Genomic DNA, 18,060 nt, shown 5'->3' with positions numbered 1-18,060 from the left:
GGATATTTTCAGTTATCAAGTCCGGCCTCTCATTGACAAAATGTTTTGGTTTTTGAATAAGTTTTTTAATACGTGAATCATCACGATAGTTCCACAGTTTTTAGACGGGTCAAAGCTTCAGCTCCTTTTGCGCTTGCTGCGTTAAGAGACGGAACAATGGTCATGATACGATCAATGTACTTGGTTCAGTGTTTGGATCACCATTTATAAAATTGGATAATGGACTGAGCCGTAGGCTACAATTTTGTGCGTGGGGTCATGGGCTGAAAATGACCACACACCAGATGTCGGGTATCACCAATAGATGATTTGCTGGAGGCACTAAAACCGGCGGGTCCAACTCGCTCGTGCGTACTCGCGACCTTTGAACAAACATAAAGACATTTCAAAGACAACACTTCACAGAATAAACCATGTATATATTTCTTTCTAATGGAACAATAAAAACATTTCAGTATCATTTATTTTTAATTAAGTTAATCTAATAATTTAAATACCGCACAGTAACATAGCGACGACTCGGGAGAGATCATGATGAAAAGATGGCTTTAGAAAAATAGCGGACGAATATTCTATATACAATAGCTCATATATACATAATTATATACATTATGAATAATTCTTAAAATACCCGTAAGCAAAATGAACACATACTTTTCTTTTTTGTCGTTACATAAGGATGTATCATAAGGATAGTTGGTTGATTTAGATGGCTCGATATATAGACAGCAATATAATCAGCTATTCTTTTTGCCTACAAGTAATTATCCCAACTGAAGCCTAAACCAGAAAGTTGGGATCGCCCTGAGAAGAACGAACTTCAACCGGCGTTGTGGTCTCGTTATTACTTTAAATCAGCATTCAAGGCTATGACCGACGACCAGCCACAACAGCAAAATATCTTCCAGAATTTTCTACCGACTTTTTAACGGCGCCATAAAGAAAGACATGCCGTGTATAATGATTATTGTATTATTACAGGAACGTGTAGTAATTAACGTTCTGACATATGAATGACTCCTACGATGTCGTCGACCTCCCGTCGTGACACCTCTCGTCGATAAAGGCTACATCTCGACACCTGTGTAAACAAAGACGACACAAAACCACGTTCATTCTCACAGTGGGATTATACAGATTGACAATATCTGTTATTGTTTATAACACTTGAGTAGGAGGCTGACATTCATGACAGATGTCACCCGTAACAAATACATACATCTTACAGGGCGGATCCCGGAACAGAGGCAAATAGAAGTCACGGTGTTCATATTAAACTATACCATATTAGTGCAGATAATTTAACAAACCTGATATTTATATCTACATTCGGCAATGTAATAGAAGTAATATATATATTATTATTATTATGAGTTGTATAACATGCATCTTAATTTTTCAATTTCGCTACGCAATAAAGACACTTCCGTTCTCAGTTGCAAATTCTCCTGTTCTAAATACACGACACGCATCGCAATCTGTTCCTCTTTCATGCGACGCGAATCCCTCGATCGTTTCGCCGATTCGTTGTTCTTTTTTCGTTTTTCCCAATAATTCGGATCTTTCTTCTCGTCGGACACTGAACGCGCGCGTTTTTTCGGCGGAATATTGTGATTATTCGAGCCTGAATCTTTCATCGACGATTCGCTCGAATTTGAGTCCGTCGTCGAATCGTCGCTTTTGTTTAAACTGCCCCCTGGTGGACTGTTAAGAGTATCGCCGCTCGGTCCGTGTGTAGGAGGGGGTATGAGAGCCGGGGGTCCATTCATATTTGAAGAGGCGCTAGACGATGTAACTATAGGGATAGCGACGGGCGAGATTGCATCAACGCAGATGTGATTGTCATCGTGTTCCTTTTTCAAGTTGATTTCTGGCGGCGCCATCGGTGGCGCGTGAAGCATGGGTAGATTGTATCCATGTTGATGGTGACCGCTGTACATGTTCTGAGTGCAATGTCCCGTGTCGGCGTAACTACCGTAACCATGATTTACACCACCTGGGGGCGCTAGTGGTAATGTCATAGAAGAACTAATAGGTGGCATGCACGAGTTCCCTGCTCCGACGTAAGGCGTGTATCCTGTGTTTGTCATTGTTGTGTAACTGGGCGGTATGTGATTCATCGAGTTCGGCGGCATGGCGGAGGATGGTGAAAAGTTCTTGAAAGGTCTCTCCGGGTCCATCATCTTGAAAGCGCTCGAAGATAAAACCCTGATAAAAAAAGAACGAAAATAACATCTGAATCAGAAGATACAATTTTACAAAACCTTTACACTTTCAACCGCGATCAATTCATTTAATAGTATGCTAATTTGAGAGGGCCTTGTTCAGCTATGTAACAGTCAATTATTAGTGGATTATTCATGAACAATTTAACTTAATCCAATCCAATACACCGAATTATCAGATTGAAAGTTGATCGTCACGAGGCTTGTTACATCAAGATTCGATTTGGATTTTATATAGCCCTGGTTCATGGGGGTATTATTCGACTATTTACAATGTCCCGACCTGTTCTTAATCATAGATTTTAATCAGATATTTTACGGATTTACTCGATGCACTTTGATGTCCTATGGTCGTTTATATTTGGTTTGTTAGATTAAAAATCAAGAAAACACAACAAAAGACGATGTTTAAATTATATATTACTCGAGATTCACGGCGTTTTGTGTTATAGTTTTGGTAGCATCAATGCATACACGACTGCCATTTTGAAAATGTAACTATTTCATTTACGAAATACGTGGAAAGAAGGGAGAATAGAAAATGAACAGAAAACTGGCGGATTTCTGGCCGTTTCTATACAAATATGTGAGGATTAAAAAAACGTAATGATTCAAAGACAAAAAAGAGAATGAAATGTGTATGAAATAAGGATAGTATTAATCTAATAAAATATTGAAAAAATGCTAAAATTGTATTTGGTAATTCTACAAGAGACGGAAATGCAGAACAGAAAATTGTAGGCTTGATTTCACGAGCGGGTTGTACAGAAATGTGCGTTGAAATAAAAGCACACATGAAAATGGAAAAAAATGAGACTCGAACATGTATAAATTATCTGATAATAATTGATCAAAGAAATATAAAGAATGTAAGATATACCAAAATTGTATTCGATAAATCTACAAACATAAGGGATAAAAAGAACGCGAAGCCAAGTGTGCAAGATCAGGATTCGAGGGTAAATGTTGAGGAGGTGAATGTTGAGGACATCGATGATTATCGGTGACTGAATCTACTGCTAATATTATGTACGGTTATTACATATTACGTGTCCTACACGATTCGATCATATTTGATAACACTATAAACAATAAGACAAAGGACCGCGACAGAAAACTGACCCGCTGAGATTATTCATAAAACTAAACAGATTTGCGAAAGATTATTCGAAAAAAACCCAGCGAAATTAGATGATCGCACTTACCTCCAAATATCGATGAGATTTTAGCACCTTTCCCTTCAGATTACGTCTTAAAAAGTAATTTGGACGCAGAAGCCTATGGTCGCGATGTATAGGGCCATCTCGTTAGCACATTGGTTACCATGTGTTATGCAAATGTACGCAACCTAACAGTGTATGGTCAGCCGTATTATTTGACCTGCGGCTGTTCGGTTCGTAACACGCCTACAACCATTGGACAACGTTGCGTAATTAAACGTCATCAATTATTTGCATGAAGTGAAAAGATTTAAGAAAGCACAAAGAACAACAAATCGCAAAGTCTGGCAGTTAATTTCGCGTATTTGACCTCGACATATATTTCTACCAGTCTATATATTACTTACTGTACTCAACTGGAATATCGCTCCTGATACAATCATTTCAAAGAAATTATTTTTCATTTATATCCAAAAGTTAAAAAGTTTCATACACAAGTTTTTAGGAACTGATTATTTGGTTGATGAATTATTGAATATTCGATGTTAGTAAAAATTACGTATTTCTCAAGCGGACGATTGGATCAATGTAGAAAATTGCGCGATGAAATCAGTAGAAATCTATAACATTTTCGTGTGTGTTGGGAATGACATGTGAACGAAGGAAATAAAATAGCAAAAATAAATGTCTCGAAATTAATTAGTTCGCCTTCCACTTGGCATTAACCAGTCTTCGACAAAACGTGTTTTGTGTTTTCAAGAGTGTGAGCCTGTTTGCGTATTTCAATTTCGTTCTAAGGGTTATTCATTCCTAAATTCAAGAACTACTAATTTTCATTGTGCACGGGTCTGTCCACAGGGACGAAATTAAACCCGATTGTTCAGACTTGAGGTGCCAAGAGAAGCCTTTCGACCCGTTCTTTGGACCCGCATCCCGGTGGGATGATGGTCTCCCTAATTATAGCATCCAGCGCGTAGCTTCTAGCGTTTTAGATTTAGAATTTTGGAGAATCACGATTGATTTGTTACGTTTTGTTTTTATTGCTATATTGTGAATGTGAATGCATGAATATCAACTGAAAACCATTGATGAAACACCCTGAGTCTGTGGTGATAAAGAAAATCCACACCTAAAAGTTGATAAAATGCCAAAACCTTTCCTGGAGCTATAAGTATTTTTTCGATTTTGTCCTGATAGTCATCTTAGAATGATTGACTGATTCCTGAAGATGACTATCAGAAACGTTGAAACAAACTAATAGACCCAAGAAACATTTCCGACATCACTCTTTCATTCTAAGTGTGGAACTTTCTTTATGACTGAAATATATCATATTAAATGTCATACAAACTGGTAGGGGTCAGTATAGATGAAATAACCTGAATTATTGCCAACACGCGTTGCCTTTTCCTTCACCATTTGGTGTAGTAGAAACATGTGGAATTATCTGGGTAATCCTACGCGCACCACGTGCTAATACAAAACAAGATCAACTGAACCGTGAAGAGCAGCAGCTTGTTGTATTACTATTAATATTTCACTCAATACGTGTTCTTTAAATTACAATCATTTATTTACGATTATTTCCAATCCGTGTTACACGTGTTACTAGCAAAGTACATTTCTACTCTGTCAATCGGAACCTGTATCTTAATCGGCGGTGAATATTCATCAATCACATACCGATGTTTATTTTGTATTTTGAATAATATTGATCAATAGAAACAATGAATGAAAATCACTCCAAACATGGATGTTAACTTTTACTGGGTACAAACACGGTGACCGCTTGATTAGTCAAGTAATGAACGACTTAATGAAGCTCGTAATAAAGAGGAAAATGTACAACTTATTTGCTGAAAAACTGGGGTATTTCAATAGGTTAGCGTTTCATTGTCCGAATAGCTTCACGCGTAATATTGGTATCAATTGAACCAGAAGTTTCTGAACTAAGCTCTTCATGTATTTTTGGTAATATCTAATAAAATCAGTTAACCTACACATTACTCGCTGTTTCGTTTATCGAAAAGAAATTCTGAAAGTTTATCAGACCATAAACTCTTAACTTATAGTTCATGATTCGACTAAACCGATAAAGTTTCGGCTGTTGAAATGATAAATAGTCCTGGAACACAGTACTGCCGGGGACCTAGCCCCATGAAATTGTTAATTCTGTTAATTTCCGTTCCATCATCACCGTTCCTGATCATAGTTTTAATTTCAAAGTTGAAGAAAACGATTTCAAAATTAAAGTAAATTCAAACTATACTAAGGCCTAATAAAGGACTGAGAGGAAATTCTGGAACACGAAAACAGCGCGAAAATTCTTAGGAAATAGAAAAACTTGTCATATATCGATTGCTAAAACACATGTTACATATTTTTCAAACTGACTGTCATTGAGAATGTAATTAGTGACGACGGATAAAAGCACAAGTAACAACAACAGGTTTTGATGAAGAAAAGGAACAACGTTTATGTCATACTGGTATGCATACCTATACTACTATATCCATGGTTTGATTCAGTATCATCCTGTAACCTTATAAAGGACTCACACGAATAGTTTTCGAATATTGAAAAAGAATTCAAGGAAGACCAATGGGAACGGTCCCGACTAGAATTTCTGAGATGTGCCAAAAATGTTGACGAAAGCTTTTTCGAATTTATGCCGATGATACTGTCTCTTGATTCGTGATCATAATTTTTTTGAAAATAGTTTTTCAAATATTACAAGGGCGGATTCGAGGTGTACCAAGTGGTTAAAATCTCTGAGCTGCCCCAAAAATGTCGACAAAAGCATTTTTGAAATCTCATATTCCACCAAACGATGGAAACCTCGTGCGTTCAATCAAAAACTTCAAGTAAATCTTTTAATCGTCCCGTGGGATTTAACTTCCTTTATTTAGAGATTTACTCAGTTTTACAGTTTCAATAATCCACGAATTTTACGTAATTCATATCGAATGTTTGGGGCTAAATGTAATGAATTACAACGAATTATTGTAAATTATGTTATTACAGAAAGTTTGATGAGATGATTTCGAAACAATTGATAATAATCTGTGCTCTGATGGTGACGAGTTCAAACGCGTGTAAATGTCGAAAAGTTCCATTACAGCGTCAGTACTGTCAGGCTGACTTCGGTCAGTACAGAAAAAAATCATAACAACTAATCATCGAAGCATTTAAACTAATAACTGATTGGAAAAGTAGAGTAATCAACGTATTATTGTTGTTTTTTAAGTTTTGAGAGGAAGTCCGACAAGTGTAGCAGCGGTGAATTCTAATGAGAGAGTTTATACGATCGACGTTCATACAACATTTCGGGTAAAATTTACACCGAGCTGGTTTTCACGAGTGGTTTCCGGATAGATTTTTCCTGTACGTGAAAATATCTTCGGTTTTCATTTTCTCGGGTTCCGCATCAAGCAATTTATACCCGCTGAGAAATACTTCAATAGTCTTTTCCTGCTGCAGAAACCACGCGTGAAAACCAGTGTTTAGGGGTCCGCTCGATCAAGGCTCCTCCACAGTAATCTGACTCCATATCTCAATATCAATAATCTGGATGATATTCAAGTGATTTAAGTTGTTGTTTCAGATTCGTGTATATTATATAATCTATCGGGTGAACATCAGTAAACTTTACACTAAAGAAACGAAAGTTTCTTGTGGACGACGACTTAAACTTGGTGAACAATACGTTATCACTGGTAAGATTGAAATTACATCAACAGAAAATAATTTCAGCCAGGATATTCTTTATTCCGGATAAGAATTTACCAAAAAAACTGCGCACCTCTTCTGGGGTTCGCACAGAGGGGACTCAATTACTAGAATTCTTAACCGCAGTGATTCCAGTGGTCAATGTGGTGACCAGTCAGGTGTGGTGACCAGTCAGGGGTGGTTGACCAGTCGGAAGTTGTGTCCAGTCTGGTAATGAGGGGCTCTAAACAATATCTATAGTCAGTTTATCAACACCGTGTGGACGTATTTCATGCCAACCCAACTAGTTTCAGCAGAGAGACTCAATAAGCACTATATCCCCTTTTTTAGATGCCGATTCATTTACTTCATATCAGGTCCTTCAACAAAAAACCGTTTTAATCCTATTACAAAAAATACATTGCATTATCATCGAAGATTTTCCGCTATAGAGCATTTATCAATGGACTAATAAATTCTGAAATTTATGACAATAAGTCTGTTCTTAAAGCTTACGGGATTACATAAATTATGTCATATCAATATTTATAGGATTCATGCAGAAATATCGAGCAGGGAAATACAAGCCATACATAACGGCATGCACGTACGCTAAAATGTGGAAACGGATGTCGCCCAGAGAACGATCTTATATGGGTGCACACTGCGTGTCAGATTGCGTTCAATTTTTATACACCAGTCACCTCGTCAAAAAAAAATCAACCAAAAATCTCTAATTGTCAAACATTTCCTTCCTGAATTACTCGTTTTTTTTGTGTGTGTGTAAATTTCAATAAACTTCAGAAAAAAATAGAACAAAACCTAAAGTCTATTTATTTTTGGAACGAGTCATCATTAGTTCACGACAGTTTTTCAATAACCCGAACTGTTGGAGTAAGACAGGTGGTTTTCAGATATCATCGACTTTGTTTTCATTCTATTCACAGCCGGCACCAGTTTGCACCGTTTTAACATAAAGCATTCAATTTCATTTTTGCCGTTCATATATGAAAGAACTTTCTCGACGAAGCATTAAACAGAACGTGATCATTTATGCAAATAAAATATATATAACATACGCGAGACAATGGCGCCAGTTTTCATACGAGAAATCTAAGAGAGAACTAATTCAACACGAGCACGTAAAACAAAATACGAGGTTTTATTTCTGTTATGTTATGATCAACAGAAACCGCTGTGGGAATTGGTTCCGATTCGGTATCGAGCTGGCGGTTCGGATTAGCTCATTACACTACTGAATCTTTTATGAGTTTCGATATTGTAGTGTTATTAATGTTACCGGGGTTTGTATCGTTATAATGTATGTCGGTATATTGTATAAACGCGGTTCTGTAAAGAGCGTCATTTGTTTGATTATGAATAAGTTTTAGTGTTTTATGGTTAGAGCTGTAAATCGCGGTGACACGAAGAAGATTTGCACTTTCCGTATTCAAACCCTTAACGCGTTATTATTAGTAGCGGTATATGTTGAACTTCCTCGTTAGGAACTAGAACTGAGTCTATAACTCGCGGGCGATGGAGAGAAAGATAGATTTAAGTTTGTGCGCCGCGATTTCGCGAGGATTTTTCGGTCAAGTTCGATATTTAATCGAATTCGGTTCGGATATAAATGAACGCGATGTAAACGGTCGAACACCGTTGATGCTGTGCACTCTGGTTCATCACACCCCGTCCAGTCAGGGTATCGCGCAAACCCTGTTAGAAAAAGGTGCCCGAGTTGGACATCGCGATCGTTTAGGACTAAACGCCTTGCATTACGCGTGTATTTGGGAAAAGTTGTCGCTAGTTAAACTCTATTTATCAGCGGTGGATTATGATTTGAATCAGGGAGATCGAGTCGGAAATACCGCCATATTCTACGCCGTCGATACTGGAAATGTTTCCATTTTGAAAGAGTTGATTAAAACATTTACAAAATATAACATCGATCTGAATCGTGCGAATAAACAGGGAGTAACGCCTTTATCCCACGGGTTGAGGATCGGGCAAATGGACTGCGTTAAAATTCTGAAAAATGCCGGTGTTGATGAGGACGGTGGAGAGGGAGAGCAGCCTCTGTCGCTGGTAGAAGGACGACTGCGTTCGCAATCGGCGAAACGAAATGGTCGCAGATCTAGCAACGGCACTGCTGTACGAAATATCAGTTCAGCATCGATTCGTCACGAACGAGGGGGGCAGACGATCAAATGTGCGCTCCCTAACGATCTACGGAACGACCCGGAATACATGTTTAATCTGCGTCCGATTGACTGTTTCGTCGAGGAGAGATTGAATGGAAATAATTCACTAAATCATGAACTAAATCAAAACGATGTTATTCTGACAGGATGGAGAAATGATTTCAGACATCTATATAAACAATACGAGGTTCAATGCAGTAATTCGTGGAGACAGATTCCTGAACATGTTCTCGCTAAAACACAATCCCTGCACTCTCTATCAGGTGGACCGGTATCTGAATACGGGAACAGTGATTCGTTCGCTACTATCAGCGGTGCAAAACGGGCTCTCGCGCATCGACGTGGGCTCTTGAATAATTCATCGAAAGAACAATCTACTCATGGGCAGAAACGGTCTGCCGCTCAGCACAGACTCACTCGTAAAGGATCAGTCATCAGTAACCTATCAGATAGTCTTAATTCGAGTTCTGAATCGTTGAATAGTTCGGGTAAGAAAGCGGACGATGTCCTGACCGGCGCGGCTGGTAGACGTATCGCTAGTCGTACAGCGCAGAAAGAATCCACAGATGAACTACCACCGATCAAAGAAATGAATTAATTCAAAGATTTAGAAACGATAGAATAAAATGAGAATCAATTTCAGTTTTGTGATTGTTTGTATAAATATTTATCTATGTTATGAAGAAAATGAAATGTATTCAGGCTTCATTGTAACGCTAGAACAGTTTCGATAATTGTAGCGATTGTTGTGTATAGTATAAAACTGAATGATATATTACTATATTTGTTTGTACACTCTTCAACTCAATAGTGCATGTAATTGTATTTTTATTTGTACGTTTAAATAAACGCACGGCTAGTTCTTTGAAGTATCGTGTTTACGCGGCCGGTCTTGGATTGTACGTGCATTCGTCACGACCCTCTGGATCAGGCGAGCGCCGCGGCTGTCAAATGGATTTCATGGTTCCCTCGAAACCCTCAAGATTTACCGTAGTTTTTATATCTTGTCAAGGACCATTCATTAGTGCAGTGAACCAGCAAAGAACGCCCAGTCTATGTGGTGCGGCGCCGCCCGGCATTTTGGCACCAAATCTTCTGTGGCCGGTGGGACCGAGGATCGGCAACAGGAGACGCCCGGATTAGGCCCAAGAATTGACGAAAACTACGAGCAAGAAAGGCAAATGTTAAACACGTAAATAATGGTTTGATGGGTATTTGATTGCCGCGCCGATCTGGCGGGTCTTCACCCCGTCCGCCCGGCCGCCGGTTCCGTGAACCAACTATGCCGTATACGTCTTGTAGTGTCGATCTCATACAATTATGCCGTATACGTCTTGTAGTGTCGATCCAATATGGCAGCCCCCAGCAAAAATTTGAAAATTCGAGTTTGACAGTTCTCTCAAACAAAACGACGAGTTTTTAACCTCCTTGATTTAGATTTTCTAGAACATAGATCAGCGTCTCCTCTCTTTCGGGTTGTCTTACTCTGAAAATACCCGTAATCTTTGTTTTGATGACCGAGTGACAGGTCGTCTCGTACGTAAATCGATTGAATTGAATTTGTCTGCTGTGTCACAGTGTGACTTATTAACACGAATCAGCAAAAATGAGTTCGTCGGTGGTGAAAGTTTATATTTATGATATTTCACGTGGGATGGCAAGAGCCATGTCACTTTCCTTATTAGGTGAGTAACACAATTATCATTTCTGTATATTGAAATTGTAGATTCAATTGATTTCTGAGTGATGTACTCAGGTAGTTTGTGTCTTGATTTAATTGCAGGTAAACAGTTAGATGGTATCTGGCATACAGGGATAGTTGTGTATGGACAGGAATACTTCTTTGGAGGCGGAGGAATTGAAAATTGTCGTCCAGTAATGAAATGAATCATTTGAAGCATATTTAGATTAAAACCTCATGTAAGCCTATATTCCATTAGTTATTTTTTGCAGGGAGGAACAATCATGGGTCAACCAGACAATGTCGTTGAACTAGGACCAACTGAAATTCCTAAAGATATATTCATACATTATTTATCGGAGTTGGCTCATTCAACGTTTAGGTAAACCTAAACCCTTGACAGTTTTTATATTCGTCACATTCAGGGTTTTAAAATGAAATAGGATTTATTTTCTTTAATTCTAGACCAGAAAAATACCACCTTTTCGATCATAATTGTAACACATTCAGTTCAGAAATTGCTAAGTTTCTCACTGGTAACGATATCCCTTCATATATCACAAGTCTACCGCAAGAGGTACTCAATACGTAAGTTCCTATTCCTTATTAAAAGATATCTACAGAACATAGTGAAACATCGAGTGACAAAAAAACTTATTACAAAAATATGTTCTCTCAAAGTGTCGGATGTTCATAATATGAAAAAATGAAGGAAAACAGATCAGTCTAGTCTAGTGTGCACTCGATCTCTCTCTCTCCCTTTCAGTTCATTTGGTGCCATGTTGAGGCCGATGATTGATGCTATGAGTGTGACACCTGAAGGTGGAAATCAGATGTTTCCCGATTTGAATCAGCCTGAAACTGGTGCAGTATCAAACTCTCAGTCAGCAACAGCTGCCACAGCTGCTGTAACCCACAGTGTCAATGATGGAAGACTCACTGATGTATCTGGATTTAAAGTCTTCAAACAGAGTAATGTAAGTAAATTCTAATCCTGTTTCTTAAGAATATGTAGTGGAACTTAATTCTTCTTTATTCAGAAGTCAATTCAACTTTTTTTTTAAAATAACTCATTCCAGTTAGAAGCAGAATTTTCATCAGTAAAATCCACTTTAGTCGAGAAACTCAGCATTCAGGAATTTGGTTTAGTTGAAAGTTCCTATCATTGTCTCACCCATCCAGGATCCAATATAATGAGTATTGATCATTTAAAAACCATTGGTGAGTTTTGATTTGTTTCTGAAAATCCTCAATTGCCACAGTAGGTTCGTCATTAATGATTATTTCTGTTTCAGGCAAACTTCTCATACGTAAGCAAGAATTAGAGACAGTTGAAAACGGAGGCCGATGTTTATCATTTCTGCTGAGTACGGCTCATCAGAGTGTTCTCGATGATATGATGCAAGCGTTTATTATTACTGATCCCGATAGAACTGTGATGAAAATGATCGGTACAATCGCTTTATCTACCGCAGAAATCAAAACCGGACTCGCTAAATTGGTAAGAATAAAGATATCTTTTGGATTAAAAACAATTGAAATCTCGGTTATGCGTGATACTTGATCAATTTGTATGATTTCAGTTATTGAACTGTAGCGCCAGTCCAATTTGTTGTAGTTGGATGTTAGATGGTTCTCAATGGAGTTTAACACCCAGTCTCAAAATGTCGTGTCAGAAAGTGACCTTGTCTACAATATCGGTGTGTTTAAAAGGAACAGATGATGAACAGTTGTTTGGAGCAGCAGCAGCAGTGAATATTATCAAACATTCTGTTCGTATATTATTCATTTATCACTATCTCTGACCTGTTCAACTTTCTCTTCAATCATTGGATAACATTCATATTCTAGATACCTGAAGATGCTTGTGATTTCACTTCTGGTTTAGTGAAATGTTTACTTGAAGCAGCTCCTAAATTATCAGACTCGTTCGCAGGTACTTAATTATTTCAAATGAATTTTATTCTGATCTCTAATATTATCTCATGACTGATAATATTTTTTGTCTGTTTATAGTTAAACTTTGTCTAGTGGCATTGAACACTTTACCAGATCAGAAGGTAAGTCATTCAGTCATTCAGCCAGTCAGTCAATCAACCAGTCAGTCAGTCAATTAACCAGTCAGTCAGTCAGTCAGTCAATCAATCAACCAGTCAATCAATCAACCAGTCAGCCAGTCATACAGTCAGTCTGTTTCAATTGTTTTCAGTTGAAGTCTGGTAGTGATGCAACTCGTGAATCAAGGCCTATAGTTGTAAAATCAACCACTGATCCAGAGATTGAGAAACTTTGCGCAGAACTGAATAAAAAGCTAACAACAAATCAGCATTGAACAATGAAGTGATGATATTATTTATATGTATTTATTATAATGTATTTTATGTTGTGGATGGAATAAATCTGTGGTTTTACAACACTTTAATGTTTCCTGCCATTGATTCTGAAGTTATTTAAACCTCCAGTATCAGGATTCAAGAGTTCATCATTAAGGAGTACTGAAATAATCCAGTGTCTTTCATAGATATTGCTTTGGTGTTAACGTTCTCTTGCGGCCCAAATTGAAACAAAATGCTGGCGTGGCATAATCCATTGAAAATGATTGTGTCCCTCTCAATCTAATCTCAACACGCAAAAACTGAGAGAGCAATAGCATGATAAGTGTACTGGATACAAACGTATACTTAATGCAGTGTCTTGTTGTTCGGTGGCTGCCGGCCCGCAAACCGCCAAATATTGGCAATATAATCAAATTGAATTGGAAGTAAACCTTTGTTGTATAGGGTTAATCATTAACTGAAATTCATTACAGCGTCAGTCAAGAAATTTATAAATTTTTAGGGCCGTATGTCGCAAAGAAGTTTTCAAGAAATAAATAGATATTAGGCTAGTTAGGTAAGTTTTACATGCTTGTATGTCATTTCAAATTGGATTCATAATTGTATCGTGGTTGTCATATTGCGTTTCTTTTTTTTCAGGACGATGTCTGGAGCCGACAAAATGATTGAACTGCAGAAGAATCTGCGGCAAAATCAAGCAGAATTGGGTGATTTTCTGAAAGACTTGGACAGCTGGCAAAATGACATACAGAAAAAAGATGAAGCTTTAAAGAAAAATACAACTGCTGCCGACGTTACAGAAAAAGTGAGATAAGGCTAAACAAAAATGATACCTTGTTTCTCCGCAGCGGCCGGGTCATTTTTGTAAAATATGATAAAATTTATAAACAACAGTTCATTTCTATAGCGGCCGGGTCTGTTATGGTGAAATTGATCACGATTTAAAAAAAGGTAATGTATAGGGTAGATAGGCGGCCGGCCGGGTCAACATTTAAGCTCAGCAGAGCGGAGAAACAAGGTATCAATTTTTTTTAGCCTAATGTCGTAATTTCATTGATTTCACTATGAAAGTTCCCTAACCCCTTGACAAATATGGTTCCTAAGATTTTGTAGATTGTTTAATTCAATGAGTTGTCTTACAATTCAGTTACCTCCGGTGCGAAACAGCCTCGATCAAAAGAAGAAAGTCAGAAAAAAGAAGAAAAAGAAACAAGAAAATCCGAAGAAAAATGATAAAATCAGTGGATTCGACTTCAGGGCGTGGGATAAATTTGATGTGGTATGTATCGATATAAACTGGACCTAAACGATCGAATTGTCTGATATAGTTTATTGATATATCGATAATCGATAGGATAAAGCATTGAACGACATCGATGAACAGAAAGAGAACGCGGAATCCTCGGAATATGAAACCGATGAAGAATGGGAGATGGAGAGAATAAAACAACAAGCAACTTTACAAAAAGACAGGGTATGTCATTTTACTATTATATCAATGACCGTTTTCAAGGATGGAATTCATTCAGGCCTACCGTGATTCTGTCATCTGATATCAGCACTTCTAAATCTCAATATATCATAGAAATCATGGCTCAAACTCTGGGTCTGTGGAGAGAGAGGATGATGTTTGTTACACAGTCGTATTGATAATTATTGTAGGGGAATCAGCTGTTTAAAGAAGGTTGTTTTGATGAAGCTATCGATTGTTACACTAAAGGAATGCAGTGTGATCCGACGAATGCGATTCTACCAGCAAATCGAGCCATGGCTTTGATTAAACAAGAAAAGTACGTAGAACTTAGAAAATACTGTTTTTTGAAAAAATGGAATAAATTTGACCAATTTAGAAGTAAAATTTAAAATGTTGAGAATATACATATTTAGAAAAACTTACTGGGGCTTTTGCTCTAAATGTGTATTTCAAGTTTGAAATCTAACTTTAAAAAAAATTATTTAAACTTATTTCAAATATGACTGATATTGATGTTATAGGTTTGCAGCTGCAGAGTTAGATTGCACGGAGGCTGTAATGTTAGACCCGACCTACGTGAAGGCCTACTCGAGACGAGCGCACTCTAGGATGTCATTATCTAAATACGAATTGGCCAAGAGTGATTTCGAAACGGTGCTCGAACTAGAACCGAATAATAAACAAGCAAAAGCAGAATTAGATAAAATTGATAAGGTACAATCAGAGTTTACTGTTAAACTTCATAAAGTATGTACAAAAAACGTTACGTGAATTGTGAGTGTATCACACGCAATCGTACCAGTTAGTGACTATTTCTTATGTTTCTAAAGTTATATTCGTGAATATTGTAGATTTTAAATCCGAAACCACAAGGACAAAGTATTACTGAAGGGACTCGTGGATTAGTGAAAGCTATTTATAAACATCCCGATAAAAGATCAAAGGTATTTAAAAACACTAAACTCCCATTTTCACAAACAAGATTACCGGTAACTCTTTAATTGATAAACCGAATAAGTGAAGAAATTAAATCTTCCTAAGAGTTAAACACTTTTGTGGACTTGGTCCCATTAGGTTAACTTGGTTAAGTCATCATTGACTGTTATATTAATAATAGGTCACATTACTGAAGTCATCTCTATTTTGGAATATTTTTATATTTCCGATTCAATTTACATGTACTAAGTTAAAGTCAATTGGGATCCTGACAACTACAGTTACTTCAGCACGTCTCACTGTATTTTGCACGTGAAATGAAATGATTAATTGATTTTCTATTGATAGAAACCGTTAGTTCGAATTGAAATCGAGGAAATCGGTGAAAGTGAAGAAGAGAAGAAAATTAGAATGAAAATAGCAGACGCTCAGGCGAGTCGCGGTGACGCGAAACAGAAAGTTACTCAACAACAAAACGTTGAATTCGAAAACAAGTTTTTATCCGTTAAAAATAAAGACCCCGGAAACCGAGAGAAAAAACTAGATCGTAAAACGAAAGGTGATGAGATAAATGTGGCGCAAAAAACTGACAGGATAAAAACATTGTCAGCGCCGGAAACTCCGACAACTTCATTTCAGTTTCAAACTGATTGGAAAGTCGTCAGCAATGATTCAGAATTATTCTATAAATATATGAAGGTATGTTAAAATAGCCGTCTTCGCTCTCAGCATCATTCATCGAGACATATTTCAAAACCTGTCATCCATTTATTTTCATACCATCTAGAAAATAGATCCGAAAACTTTCCCGAAATTGTTCGGCCAGTTTCTAGACGCTAATGTGCTGCTGAAGATACTTTCCGTACTCAAAGATTACTACGTTCCGTAAGTTAGAATACACTGATTCGATATCGTCGTATTGTTATTACGTACCACACTCTCGATGCATTACGTTTATTTCTACAGAGATAATGAAGATATATTTCAGCATCTGAAATATCTATCGAATGTTAAACGATTTTCAATGACTGTTTTGTTCCTGTCACCGAATGAACAGAAAGGTATCGTATTTCATCGAATCGATGCTTCAAACTTCTATCGTCATCTGTGAGTAAATGAATGTTTTCTTTATTGCAGTTATAAGTGCTTTATTCGAACATCTGAAATCTGGAAGCCACAGTCGAAATGAGATTGAAGAACTCGCTAAGCTCTACGGTTTATAACTGCCTTCTTTGAATTGTTGCCATTTTCATAAATAAATATTTTCATTGTTTATACTTGTTTTTTTGGTATTTTGGTAAAATGGTTGAGCAACAAGAGAAATTGAAAGAATCTAAATGACAATTGACACGGGTGGATAAAACGTGACAATAAGAAAAGAATGACGTTAACTACGGGTCCAGGGACACTGAGCCGTCATATATTCATATGACTATAAAGTTCGACCCGAAAGCTTGTGGCTATTAAAACTGTGAGCAAAATTGTAAGTAACTACGCCTGATGACGTCATTTTTTATATTGCTCGACGTCTGCGTGGAGTTAGTATTTCAATTAAGGCTACACATCATTAATATATATCCGGCACATGTGCGGTTTAACTTACATCGAAATCCTACACCATTTGTACATTTTTCTTTTTGTGATGGAATTATGAATCTTACATCACTTGAATTGCCATCTGAGCGTTGGCAATCAAGCGTCTGGTACACGTTCAATTTCATCGTTTATTTTGTGTGGATTTTCGGTAGCATAGGCAACATATCTACGTTAGTTCTACTCATTCTATTGCGCCATGAACTAGACGGTCCTAGCGCTCAATATCTGCTCTCATTAGCTACATCAGATCTCATATATTTGAATATAATGTCACTAAAATTGCTGGAGAAAATCAGCTTAGCTTCGGGAATCACCTCTCATATCTACATCTTTTACGCGTCTTCTGAATCGATTTGCAAGTTTTTACTCGTAACGGTAAATATTTCATTAAAACTCTCTTCTTGGACATTGTGTATTTTTAGTCTAGAAAGGACGTTTGCTATATGGATGCCGCTGAGAGCTGCAACAATTCTTACCAAACCTCGGCGTCGGTCTGTGATTCTATTTCAATGGATCATTGTCATAGGTGTAGAGGGTGCCATGTTCAACATATATGGCATTGATCGATGGCAGAACTGCATATTATTTCCCGTAATTACTATGGAAAATGCCAATTTTGCGATGTCTATTACGATGTCCAAAACAGTTACGCTTTACATCCTTCCGTACTTCATAAACATCACATGTATTGTTATGATAGCAATAAAACTAGTGTCGAGACCTACTAAAACCTCTTCTGTGAA

The 18,060-nt window shown here is 37.4% G+C and overlaps 4 protein-coding genes across 4 annotated transcripts; all 4 read left to right on the top strand.

Moving 5' to 3' along the window:
• Positions 1 to 6,172: 6,172 nt before the first annotated feature.
• LOC141902263 (metalloproteinase inhibitor 2-like) lies at positions 6,173 to 7,830 on the top strand. Its single transcript, XM_074789909.1, has 5 exons — positions 6,173 to 6,249; positions 6,410 to 6,531; positions 6,633 to 6,715; positions 6,990 to 7,101; positions 7,646 to 7,830. Exons 1-5 carry the CDS (start codon positions 6,173 to 6,175, stop codon positions 7,828 to 7,830), a joined length of 579 nt encoding a protein of 192 aa, XP_074646010.1.
• A 799-nt stretch (positions 7,831 to 8,629) lies between these two features.
• Positions 8,630 to 9,892, top strand: LOC141902262 (uncharacterized). Its single transcript, XM_074789908.1, has one exon. The coding sequence runs from the start codon at positions 8,630 to 8,632 to the stop codon at positions 9,890 to 9,892; it is 1,263 nt and encodes a 420-aa protein (XP_074646009.1).
• A 748-nt stretch (positions 9,893 to 10,640) lies between these two features.
• LOC141902351 (uncharacterized) lies at positions 10,641 to 13,373 on the top strand. Its single transcript, XM_074790032.1, has 11 exons — positions 10,641 to 10,979; positions 11,078 to 11,169; positions 11,248 to 11,357; positions 11,441 to 11,563; positions 11,742 to 11,952; positions 12,055 to 12,196; positions 12,271 to 12,476; positions 12,559 to 12,747; positions 12,827 to 12,911; positions 12,992 to 13,035; positions 13,185 to 13,373. Exons 1-11 carry the CDS (start codon positions 10,901 to 10,903, stop codon positions 13,305 to 13,307), a joined length of 1,404 nt encoding a protein of 467 aa, XP_074646133.1. The 5' UTR covers positions 10,641 to 10,900; the 3' UTR covers positions 13,308 to 13,373.
• Positions 13,374 to 13,783: 410 nt separating this feature from the next.
• LOC141901885 (RNA polymerase II-associated protein 3-like) lies at positions 13,784 to 16,994 on the top strand. The gene is made up of 11 exons (XM_074789435.1): positions 13,784 to 13,867; positions 13,951 to 14,116; positions 14,459 to 14,590; positions 14,666 to 14,785; positions 14,974 to 15,101; positions 15,307 to 15,499; positions 15,637 to 15,729; positions 16,070 to 16,420; positions 16,509 to 16,606; positions 16,688 to 16,782; positions 16,859 to 16,994. Exons 2-11 carry the CDS (start codon positions 13,955 to 13,957, stop codon positions 16,942 to 16,944), a joined length of 1,458 nt encoding a protein of 485 aa, XP_074645536.1. The 5' UTR covers positions 13,784 to 13,867; positions 13,951 to 13,954; the 3' UTR covers positions 16,945 to 16,994.
• Positions 16,995 to 18,060: the final 1,066 nt, after the last annotated feature.

The sequence above is a fragment of the Tubulanus polymorphus genome, chromosome 3 (genome assembly GCF_964204645.1).
Source record: "Tubulanus polymorphus chromosome 3, tnTubPoly1.2, whole genome shotgun sequence".
In the NCBI taxonomy this organism is placed as follows: domain Eukaryota; kingdom Metazoa; phylum Nemertea; class Palaeonemertea; order Tubulaniformes; family Tubulanidae; genus Tubulanus; species Tubulanus polymorphus.
The sequence above is the reverse complement of the archived record's forward strand: the minus strand, read 5'-3'. Positions and strand labels throughout refer to the sequence as shown.